Here is a 13,073-nt window from a genome sequence, read left to right as displayed (position 1 = left end):
AACTGTGTTTCACATAACCTCAAATCACCTACACACATATCTTCCTTCAGTTCTGTTGCAAAATTAACAGAGAGCTATTTAAAGTACTAGAGCCAGAGACAGCAGTATAATGTCTGAGGCCTTAATGACAGGTCAGTGACCCCATGTGGACGGATTTGGACCTGTCCTTGTGACTCACAAACATGCTCACTCACAAAGATGCTCTCATGGAGTCTATACAGAGACAGTAGGATGCTGCAGTTTATAGGTACATATTTTTAGGCCAAAAGGTTGTGAGTTTCCTCCCAAAATTTGCCCCAGTAACATTTAGTGATGAGTACATCATCCAAACCGTGTTTTTGTCTTATTCTAAACCACTACGCAAGGCCTATAATAAGTGTTTATATTCAGACAATTTTAGATCACCAGGGACGCCAACCACTGCGGAATAGCCCAGTAGCCCGCATGACTCGTCATAGACATAAACAGAGAGAAGTAGATCCAGTTCTTCACAATGTTCCACAAGACGCATGCAGTTTTGTTTATTCATGGCTAGAGCGCCAACAGTTATATAGTGTACATTTAATAACCAAAAAGCAAATGTGGTGTGGATATATATAGCCTATATATTCCTTATATAGGCGATCACAGAGGGATTGATTGAAGCCACCTCAGAGTAAAACTAAAATAAAAATTTTAGTGATAAAAAGTGATTTCTCGTATTTGAGAATATTGTTCTAAAAAACTGCTTACTAGAACACAAAATTGAGATATTACAATTATTTAAGTTTCATTTATTTTTATTAATTTTCATAATTATTTACTTATTCAAATTAGTTAATGAATTAAGTGTGAATTTTTTAAAAAAAAATTCCACTGCATTCAGTTTTCTCCCTGACACCCCAATACCACATAAACATTTATTTTTCATAATTCCAGCTTCCCACAATGTGACTATTTTATTAAGTGCATTAGCTCAAAAAGTTGATCATGTCGCCAACAAGGTCATGGGGTAAAATTGTATATACCTTGGATACAATACTATAAGTTGCTTTGGATGAAAGCATCTGCCAAATGCATAAAGGTCAATGTGTATACTATTCCCCTTTTTTGTTATTTCTTCTGAGGCGTAAACAGGCTAGAGTTTTAGGGAGGTTAAGATGATAGACGAGGATGCCTGAAGCCCCCCTTAAACAGGGTGTAGAATGACCAATGCTCATGCACCCAGCGCTCAGTGTGGGCAGCACACAGGAAATCAGGGCCTGTCTGGCACCCTAGCAGCTGAGAGAGAGAGACAGGTCCCAGAGAGACAGCAGGCCAGGGTTAATGTTACACCCTTCTGCACTAATACAGCACACTACATCTGTTCAAGGCCTACGTGTGTGTGTGCGGGCGTATGTATCTGTCAGATTCACATCCTCTGCAAAATGGCCATGCATTTCCACTAGCACCTGCTTGCACACATCAGGAGTTGAATGTTATTTCTCTTCAGCACAAGCTCTCTTTCCTCATTGTTTCTCCCATCTGCAGTGATCAGTGATATAAATAACTCATTACAACAGTATGTTTGTGTGGGTGAAACGCAGCTCTACAACAATACCCAGCACATCTTGACACAATGACAGTGACTGATCCAGCAGTCTTATCCCTGTCCACGCTGGCAGCCTAATAATCCACTCTAATGCTCAAACAAACCTAAATAACAAAAAGGCAACACCATTTTTTTGTTTCACCAATGAGTCTACTCTGAAGCCTTTATGGTGATTACCATGAGTTTTCTCACCACAGACATAAAGTATGATACAATGCAAATCAGAAACCAGATTTATTTCCACAAAGGTTGTTCTTTGATGGATTGGGAAATTTTCATTTAACTATCAATTTTGTCTCATATGTTTCTCCTAAATGAAAATTATGTACATTAAGATCTATTAAATGTGAAGAGTTTCTATATATATATATATATATATATATATATATATATTTTTTTTTTTTTAGATTTAAAGAAAATATTCCATTTGTCAATTTTCCTTTTACCATTGCATTTTGTTTCCTTCCGCTCCGTGACACTCTAATACTACATAAATACCGTTGCGTGAAAGCATCCAGTCTGGCACGTTTGCTCCATTACTGGGTCAGATGTGCTGTCAGACTGCAACGGTGGCATTAAGCTTTTCTACAGCTTGTTTCTCAGATAGGCTGTGTGTGTGTGTGTGTGTGTGTGTGTCTGTGTGTCTGTGTGTGTGTGTGTGTGTGTGTGTGTGTGTGTGTGTGTGTGTGTGTGTGTGTGTGTGTGTGTGTGTGTGTGTGTGTGTGTGTGTGTGTGTGTGTGTGTGTGTGTGTGTGTGTGCATGAGTATATCAGAGCGTATGAGACCCTGCCAGTCACGCACTGACCCCTCATACTCACGCCACCTCAGACAGTATGCCAGACCCCAGCTGAGCCTCTACTGTACTGGGCTGCAGTATGCATGAGTGACCCCGACGCCATCAGCCTTTTTGTTGGCTCTCATTAATTCATGTTTTTGAGCATGGTAAAAACAGTCAGCCCGCCTGCAGAAGGATGGGGAAACTCTCCCCCACCCCTCATCCAGTAGGGGAAAGTCGCGTCTGGGCAGTGCGTTGGAGGCTCAGCGCCGGGATTGGCGTGCGTGGCTGGGTCTGTCTGTGGCCGGAGGGAAATGAGGGGGCTGTTATTAAGGAGCGTTACTGGGTAGAATAGGAACGTTTGTCATGGATGAGTGAATGGGGTATGTCTGTGTGTAAGAGAGATTACAGTAGTGTGTGTGAGGTGTGCTGGCATGATTTTCATCTACGCTGTAATGCCAAACACATACATGAGGAATATGCCGATGTTGGGCAAATAACCAGGAAAAAAACCCCATAAAATAATCCATATACACTCACCGGCCACTTTATTAGGTACCCCATGCTAGTAACGGGTTGGACCCCCTTTTGCCTTCAGAACTGCCTCAATTCTTCGTGGCATAGATTCAACAAGGTGCTGGAAGCATTCCTCAGGGAGTTTGGTCCATATTGACATGATGGCATCACACAGTTGCCGCAGATTTGTCGGCTGCACATCCATGATGCGAATCTCCCGTTCCACCACATCCCAAAGATGCTCTATTGGGTTGAGATCTGGTGACTGTGGAGGCCATTTTAGTACAGTGAACTCATTGTCATGTTCAAGAAACCAATTTGAAATGATTAGAGCTTTGTGACATGCTGGAAGTAGCCATCAGAGGATGGGTACATGGTGGCCATAAAGGGATGGACATGGTCAGAAACAATGCTCAGGTAGGCCGTGGCATTTAAACGATGCCCAATTGGCACTAAGGGGCCTAAAGTGTGCCAGGAAAACATCCCCCACACTATTACACCACCACCACCAGCCTGCACAGTGGTAACAAGGCATGATGGTTCCATGTTCTCATTCTGTGTACGCCATATTCTGACTCTAACATCTGAATGTCTCAACAGAAATCGAGACTCATCAGACCAGGCAACATTTTTCCAGTCTTCAACTGTTCAATTTTGGTGAGCTCTTGCAAATTGTAGCCTCTTTTTCCTATTTGTAGTGGAGATGAGTGGTACCCGGTGGAGTCTTCTGCTGTTGTAGCCCATCCGCCTCAAGGTTGTGCGTGTTGTGGCTTCACAAATGCTTTGCTGCATACCTCGGTTGTAACGAGTGGTTATTTCAGTCACTGTTGCCCTTCTATCAGCTCGAACCAGTCTGGCCATTCTCCTCTGACCTCTGGCATCAACAAGGCATTTCCGCCCACAGAACTTCCGCTCACTGGATGTTTTTTCTTTTTCGGACCATTCTCTGTAAACCCTAGAGATGGTTGTGCGTGAAAATCCCAGTAGATTAGCAGTTTCTGAAATACTCAGACCAGCCCTTCTGGCACCAACAATCATGCCACATTCAAAGTCACTCAAATCAACTTTCTTCCCCATACTGATGCTCGGTTTGAACTGCAGGAGATTGTCTTGACCATGTCTACATGCCTAAATGCACTGAGTTGCCGCCATGTGATTGGCTGCTTAGAAATTAAGTGTTAACGAGCAGTTGGACAGGTGTACCTAATAAAGTGGCCGGTGAGTGTATGTCTTGTGCAAGTCTTTTATAGTAAAATGGTAGTTTAACAGCGAATATACACTACCGTTTAAAGGTTTGGGAATGAATTTGATAAAAAAAATACAGTAAAACGGTAATATTGTGAAATATTGTAATTTAAATAAACATTTTCTATTTGATTATATTTTAAAATGTAACTTATTCCTGCGATGCAAATCAGAATTTTTAGCATCTTTATTCTGGTCTTCAGTGTCACATGATCCTCCAGAAATCATTCTAATATGCTGGTTTGCTGCTCAAGAAACATATCTTATTATTCCTACCAAAAAAAAAAAAAAATCTTTTATACAAACATATACATGACAGCATATATATTTTTTAATAACTTTTATTATAAAATGTAATCTTATATTTTGGTGTGTTCCTCACAAATCTACCATACGGCTTCAGAAAACTTGAATTATAGTGCACACATCTTATGGATTACTTTTGCCATTTTGCCCATTGTATGGAAAAGTGGAGCATAAAATCTCCACTTTTGTGTTCCATTAACAGCATAAAAGCACATGGAATGGCATGAGGGGTATAATGACTATCCATTTAAGTTAAACACAAATCCTGCACTGCACTTTTTGATTTCACTGGTCTCCTTAGTGGTTCCAGCATATCTTATTTATCTGACAGATTGATATTTCAAGAAGTTCTTTTTTCTGCATCACAACAAAATAAAACGTTTCATTGCTGTGATCTGATTGGTGAGCGTTCCAGGGCATCAAATCATCTCTAGGGCAGTATCTCCATCCATTAGCCTCTTAATTCTGACAGTAGAAGGGATGCAGTCACTACTAGGCGAGCATCACTATAGCTATAGGGCAGTTGTACTGTGAGCTGTAATTCGCTATTCTGGAAGTCCACTGATGAAGAGATGATTGGCTGAGAGTTTTTAGATTGTAACTGTGGCAACAGAATCATGTGGTTAAGGGTATGGTTGAGTAAACTAAGAGGTTATTATGAACAAGGTTCAGATCTAAGTCAGTATGTAAGGTCACTGGGCTTTCTAACACTCTGAATGCAACAACTTAACAACATAATAAAGATGGCTGATGCTGACCATTTGAAAACAAGTGTCTGGTTTGGGGTGTTTTCCCCTGACCCATCCCTACTGTTAATTCAGCAAGATTGGATTCCAGACCGAAGCTCCAGATAGCTGAAGAAATAACACATCATTTTGCTCTCAAGGGCAGGGGCTGAAATCCCAGAGCGTAGTGGCACAGGTAGCTTTTGTGCGGCTCAAGGGCGACAAGATACTGATTTCCTGTGTGCAGCAGGAGGTGGAGAATTGATGCAGTGTTTCTTCCCAGCAGGCTGTGCAGCGCACCACAGACACACCTCCAGGCTGCGTATTTACCCAAGATCCCTATCACTGCTAGAGAAAACTGCCCTGGCCACGCCAGGACACGTCCAGTACATTCACCAATATAAATAAACAACACTTACACTCTGGGATTCTGGGATGCGTTCCAATTGCTTCTGTTTTGTTGAATTTTCCTTCATGTTTCCCTCTCTCTTTTACTAAATGTTTCTTTTTTGATCATGTTGTCCACCACACACACACACACACACACACATATATATATATAATGGTGGATAACAGGATCAGAAAATAACGAGTCTGATTTAAAGTCATTATCGCTGCATCCAAAATCAAATACTTCTCCTACTATATAGTATGCGAAAAACAGTATGCCAACAGAGTAGTATGCCCGAATACATACAGTAAGCTGCATCATAAATCGCATACTTCTCGACTATTTAGTAAGCGAAAAACAGTATGTGACAAAATAAGTATATCCGAATTCACAGTACTCATAAAAGAGTAAGCAAAAAGTACCCAGATGACCTACTAATTCCGGTGAGATTCTGAAGTGTGCATTTGATGGACACTTTACTATCCCATGAGGCCACTGGAGAGGATTTCTGAATGCCAGTGAATTGACGTTACTGACGCTGGTAGGTCACATGATAATGACAACATGGCGGATGTAGTACGTCCAGATTATATTCATACTACACACATTCATACTATACAAAACGCACTTTTTTAGTGGTTGTGAAGTAATTACTTATTCAAAATAAGTACCTACTCAAGAGAGTATGCGATTTCGGATGCAGCCCTTGAATTCGAAAAACAGTATGCGAAAAGAACCCGGATGACCTACTACTTTTGCCGAGATTCTGAAGTGCTCATTTGATGAACACTTTACTATCCCATGAGGCTACGGGAGAGGATTTATGAAGGGAAGTGAAGCGATGCAACTGACGCTGGCAGGTCACGTGACAGTAATAACATGACGTTTGTAGTACGTCCAAATTTCATTCATACTATATAGAATGTACTTTTTTAACGGTTGTGAAGTAAGTTCAAATTCAAATGTAGTACCTACTCAGACAGTAATGCAATTTTAGACACATCGGATGTCTCTACGAGCACTACTCCTCAAATTGTCTTAATGACAAATAAAGGTGTCTATGGGAATCGTCAAGTCATTGAGATATATACAAACACACTTAATTGTTCAAATTCAGTCCAAAAAAATCTCTTTGTCTTTGTTTTTGAACACGCACACATTCACACACACACACTCCCACACATTTTCACACGCATCTTCTGAGTATAATGAGATCTTGTTAATGCCATGGCAACTGCGAGCTTCCACACGCCAACGGGTCTCATCATTTTTGCTTGTTTATGATTAAAAAAACCTGCGACCTGCCGTTGTTATAGCGTTCATCACTGTCTTTGTTCATACCTCTGCGCTGTGTTAGCCAGGTTGCTATGGAGCTCTCACACTATCAGATCACACTCAACGGATCGTGTCATCACTTCCTCCGTAAAGCGGGAGGTGTGGGGCCTCTGTTCGCGATAAAGCGCTCACTGATATCTGTCAGCGTCGGGTGTCCACACTAATGAGCGAGTTTAGCTTGTCATCTGCCTGGTGGATCTTATTAAGGATGTGATTTTGTGTTTTCAGCCCCTCAGAAGCAACTGTCACTCCAACCCAGGCCTGGACCCTCCAACTGCACACTACTAACTGGTAATTTCCGACCAATGTCTTCCTCCAGCTTCATGACAGCTGTTCCGCATGAATATCCCAGTACACTACTGTGGTGAGCTATGGAGAGACCATCACACATGTTGTGTTAGTAACCCCAGCTGCCCCCCACACCCACCCAGCCTCAGGGGAGGGTAGATCAGGAGTCAATTAAAGAGGCATTCTCGGAATGCTTTCAGAAGGTTGAAAAAGGAACAAGGGATGTCTCCGCGCTGTTTATTTTGCCCGCCAGCAGCCGCCTTGATCTGAATTTGTGCCGGTGCATGTTGACCAGGCTCCGTGAAGGAGAGAGAAATCGTACCGTGTCAGAAGGCACCAGGGGTCAACTACAGTAAATCCGGTGGCTCAGAGGGCGTTCACACATACAGTAGCAAAACCCAAAGTGATTTCCCTGCAAAAAGGTTTAAAAAATTTGGCTGTTTTTGATTTTTAGCAGCATTATTTTATTATTTTATTTTGATAAGTAATAATGACAATAGGGCTATGTTAAGTTATGGCCAATTGCGCAGACCATTAATAACATCAAGGTATCCAGCAGTGGGAACACCTACTAGTGACCACAGTTGTGCAAAATTTAGAATTGAAGAACTGGCCTACTTTTAATTCATGAATGGGAATTGGAATTGGCCACACCCCACAGGAGGTTGAATTGGAATTTGAATGAAAAAAATCATCACAGTTAATGCATTCTGGGAAATGAAGTGTACCTTCACCCTAGTTTAAAATCGTATTTATTAAATATGATGAAACATGTAAAGGACACAATTTCTTAGAGAATTTTAAAAATGTAATATACAGTTTTGAATTTTCCATCCATCCATCCATCTACCTACAAACCTATCTAACTATCTATCAGGCCTGAAAACCTTCAAGGTGTCTTTTTTTCTCTTTTTATTCAAACGATACTGTTATAGAACCATTTAAAGTTTGTCTAGATAAATCTTTATTAGTTTTTCTTTTGTTATTTCAATTCTTTTAAATTTAACTTCCTTACATTCACATTCAAATTCTGCATCCTGTTTGCAACATCCATTCAAATTCCAATTCAGGAACTGGAAAGGCATTCTAAATTCAATTCTGAATGGTGCATAACCCTGCCGGTGATAAACAGGGTTAGTGACCTCCGGCGATAAAATCATTCCAGAGGAAAGGAGATTATAGTAAACTACTGCATTAACCAATAACCCATCACAGCCTTTCCCTCCAATCCATAAAAGCCATTTGGAACTTGTCATAAATAGTAATCCTTTCTTCCGGATTCAAAACTCTCCAATCAGAGCCTTTCCCTCCAGTTTACAAAAATAAATCTACACCTTTCCACCAAGTAATAAAACTGGTGGGCTGTCAATGACACCACACTGACCAATAGGGACTCTTCCCTCCGATTGACAAAAGCCAATCAACACTTCTCAGGCAGGTGGGATTTGACACATTGCAGCCCATGCAGCAAGAAGTGGTGGGTAGATAAAGGAAGAGGTGAGGTACATGTTTCCTGTGTGAAAGGGAGAATTTGTGATACGTGTTAAGAGAGACAGTTACATTGACACAGAAATCCTGCTTCCTTTACAGGCTCAATGGACCCACATGAACTCACCCCACGCTGTAAACGCTGTGTTAGTACAAGCGCTAAAACAGAAAACCCCTGCTTAAAGCACACAGGAGAGATGCGTAAACAGCAGGCGAGGCTTTGACACAACGCAATATTTATGATGAACTACATCCTGCTGGGTAACACGCGCTTACCTGTCTTATAGATTTCATAGCGCAGCGAAAACCCTGCCCCCTGGTGGGCGTAGTCTGAGACGAATTTGATGTGCAGAACGGGGCCTGAGGAGATGATCGCAGGGGGTGCGATGTTGCTGCAGTGTCTCCCCAACAGATCCGCGCTGTCTGAGTTCCCATCGCGGATCTCAATGAAGTCATACCTATGGAGAAAACCGAACACAAAGACGTTTATTCAAGAGGTCGAATGCATGGTTAACCATCAAAACGAAAGTTTATACAAGTTGTGTCATTTCTAGCGTTGTGCGCTAGAAACACTGGCTTATACGATAATTATATCCATGTTATGGCTGATCACTGATAAATGGCCGATATTAAAAATGGATACTATTTTGTCCAGATAAAAAAAAATAAAAAACACAAAAAATTTAAATCAGTCATTTTAACTGCTACAAGTGAACGTATGCATCACACCATTATAACGTACAGTATGCAAAATGTACTTTGAGATTTGCAAAAGATTGCATTTGTCAGTTTTTGTAAATTGGAAGTGTTTTTAAATATTAGCTTTAAGTGACAGCAATCTAAATAGAAAAATAGATGTAATGGGCATAAAATATCGATACTGATACCGATAAATAAAACATCACTAATATTGGTCGCAATATTTAATGCATTCCCAATTTGAGAGCAGTCCATAATAACAGTCCCTTAAAGAAAGGTGTTCCCAGATCTTCGCATTACTGTAAACACAACAGATGGAGAAGACACAACACAATGTGTGTTAAAGGTCCGACGGCTCTACATAATGAGTTTGGTCTTTCTTTGTTTTGTCCCACTATTAACTCTCGAAACACCAACAGCCTTGGAAGAGAAAATTACAATGGGATTGTAGTTAAAAGGTGATTGATCTCAATTAACTATATGAAACTATGTCAATTATTCACATATTATACTTTCTGCCCACTAAATACATTCTTTCTCTGAAAAGCTTTTCAGCAAAAGAGAAGGTGTATTATCTGCTCTCTTTTGAAAGGTGAATCAAAGAGTTTCTTTTTAAAATAATATAACAGACAGAAGGGATTCTGGGTCCAGCTGGCAGGCAGCGAGAGTAAAATGCGTTGCTACTTAGCACAGTGTTAATAGGCTGAGGTTTATGTAGCTGTACTAGCAGAAGAGCGTGACTCCACACAGCATGCTGCGCCTCATTTAACCACCAATTCAGCAAGCCTGTGGACCCCCCGAACATCTGTACCCTTCAGCGCTGGAGAGTCATTGTCTAAAACACTGATCCAACTCAAGAGACAAGTGCACAGACAGAGAAATCAATGAGCCTCGAGTTGGAGAAACTATGCTTTCACGCCTCTGACATATTTATTCAGTGTGGTGTATTCCTAGAGGACAAATGCATTGCTCTGTCATAGTTTGGGGGGCTTAATGGAGTTCTCAGTTATGATTTATTGATGTACCTACTCAAGTCTCACAGGTTTCTGCATGCTAAAATTCCTAAAATGACATAAAAATAGACAAACAGGTTATTGACTACAGTAATATTGTCAAAAAAAAAAAGATGTAGACACCCCTGTTTGCTTGTTGAGTGCTTGTTTTTTATGGGTTTATTTACACTACCATTAAAAAGTTTGGTGTCAGTACATTTTTTACATGCTTTTGAAAGAAGTCTCTTATGCTCACCAAGGCAGCATTTATTTGATAAAAATATTGTAAAACACTAATATAGTACAACCATTTGAATGGTTTTGAACCATTTTTATTTAAGAACGTAATTTATTCCTGTGATGGTAAAGCTGAATTTTCAGCATCATAATCCTTCAGAAATCATTCTGATATGCTTGATTTGCTGCTCAAGAAACATTTCTTATTATCAATGTTAAAAACTGCTCTGCTGCTTAACATTTTTTCCCAGGATTTTTTTTTTTTTTAAAGGAACACTCCGACTTTTTGGGACTTTAGCTTATTCACTGTATCCCCCAGAGTTAGATAAGTCCATAAATACCATTTTCATCTCTGTGCGTGCTGTAACTCTGTTTGACACACCCACCGCTAGCCTAGCTTAGCACAAAGACTGGATGTAAATGGCTACAGCTAGCATACTAATCCCAAAAAGAGACAAAATAACGCAAACATTTTCCTATTTACATGTTGTGATTTGTATAGTCACAGAGTGTACAAATAACAAGGTCATATGAGACACAGACATCTTTTAACCGTATAAATATTGGGAACTATATTCTCTGAAGGCGAAGCACTGCTACTTGGGCGGAGTGATAACCGCAGCACCTGAGACGCAAAAAAAAGTCGGAGTGTTCCTTTAATAAAAGAACATTCAAAAGAACCGCATTTTTAAAAAATAATTAGCTGTCTCTTTTGATCAATTTAATGCATCCATGAACAAGAAGTATCAATTTCTTTTGAAATTTCTTACTGACCCCAAACTTTCACATTGATATGTAGCTATAATTTCACGTAGCTATAATTATACTGTAATTCGAATTAAACTGGCCAAAATTTACAGGAAGCTGAACTGGAATTGGATTTGGAATTAAACAAAAGTGGAACTGACTGAATTCAATAGGTTGCACTGCATTCTAGAAAATCAAGTGTTCTTCCATCCTGATCCATTATTTACATATAAAGCCTGTAAAACATTCAAACTTAAAGACTTAAACTTCTTTAAACTTTCCAACTTTCGGCTTTCAAAGTTTGTCTCGAGTGTACTAACATCTTAATTCCTTCAACCCTGTCTGTTTGTCTTCTATTTGAAAGGTTGTGGGGTTCACAGAATCCGTAAGAATAAAGGAGGATATCTCAGGAGCTGAAGGCACCAAACACTCTCCAATCAAACATTTGCACAACCCTCCTCAGTGCCTCTGATAACATGTCCCACCTCAACTCGCACTTCTGTCTCTTTCCTCAAAATGACAGGACACTCTGTGATAAAGGATGAAAACATGACAGCGAGAGAGAGATGAAAGTACAAAGTAACCATCTGACAGATGCCAGCAGCTGTCTTTAACCTGCCTCAAACACACACCAGCACCGCCAAATAAACGTCTTGACACATAAAACACAACCACACAAACAGTATTCTGTTCTTTTTTAGTGAACTTTCAGATGCTTTTCATTTCAAATTAGTACAGAGTTAAAGGGATAGTTCACCCAAAAATGAAAATTCTGTCAGAATTTACTCACCCTCATGTTGTTCCAACCCCGTAAGACCTTCGTTCATCTTCGGAACACGAATTAAGATATTTTTGATGAAATCTGAGAGCTGGATCACTCCTCCATACTAGTCCATAGGCTTCTTCAGGGATTGAACTTGCCGGACTCGAAAAGTTATTAAAGACATTGTTAAAATAGTCCAAGTGACTACAGTGGCTCAATCTTAAGTTTATCAAATGACGAGAACACCTTTTGTGCGCAAGAAAACACAAAGATAACGACTTTATATCAACTATTCATTTCCTTCTCTGTGGGCCTCGAGTCAGTTCACTAGTGTAACAGCGTACGCTTCTGTTGTTGTACGTCACACGCATCACCCACATGACCAGCGTCGGCCAATAGTGAGCCTACGTGTGACGTAGCTCTACGGAATCACACTACGTTAACTGACTAGAGGCCCAAAGAGAAGGAAATGAATAGTTGAAATAAAGTCGTTATTTATGTTTGTTTTTGCGCACAAAAAGTATTCTCGTCGCATGATATACTTTAGATTGAGCCACTGTAGTCACTTGGACTATTTTAACAATGTCTTTAATAACTTTTCGAGGCCGGCAAGTTTCAATCTCTGAAGAAGCCTATGGACTAGTATGGAGGAGTGATCCAGCTCTCAGATTTCATCAAAAATATCTTAATTCGTGTTCCGAAGATGAACGAAGATCTTACGGGGTTGGAACAACATGAGGGTGAGTAAATACTGACAGAATTTTCATTTTTGGGTGAACTATTCCTTTAAAGTTACTCTCACTTTTTTCTGATTCATCACAGTCACCAATTAATTACGACACAAACCCTCTTACAAAAACAACATTCACCTAACACTGAGGACACATGCTGTGTGGGACCATTGCAATCACATGGGCGGCAAACAACAACACAAACACTGGCTTGTATTTGCAGTGGATGCGAGGGTAATACGATTTTCATGGATCTTATTCCTGA

The 13,073-nt window shown here is 40.2% G+C and overlaps 1 protein-coding gene across 2 annotated transcripts in view; it reads right to left on the bottom strand.

Moving 5' to 3' along the window:
* nrp2b (neuropilin 2b) overlaps nt 1–13,073 on the bottom strand; it is a 90,153-nt gene that overhangs the window by 57,846 nt on the left and 19,234 nt on the right. For both annotated transcript variants that reach the window (XM_056251663.1, XM_056251662.1), the window contains exon 3: nt 8,916–9,097. In XM_056251663.1, the coding sequence (XP_056107638.1) occupies nt 8,916–9,097 (182 nt within the window). The remainder of the gene's footprint in view (nt 1–8,915; nt 9,098–13,073) is intronic.

Source organism: Rhinichthys klamathensis, unplaced genomic scaffold (genome assembly GCF_029890125.1).
Source record: "Rhinichthys klamathensis goyatoka isolate OS25496 unplaced genomic scaffold, OSU_Roscu_1.1 h1tg000088l_1, whole genome shotgun sequence".
In the NCBI taxonomy this organism is placed as follows: Eukaryota; Metazoa; Chordata; class Actinopteri; order Cypriniformes; family Leuciscidae; genus Rhinichthys; species Rhinichthys klamathensis.
This window is presented reverse-complemented; position numbering and strand designations above follow the sequence as displayed.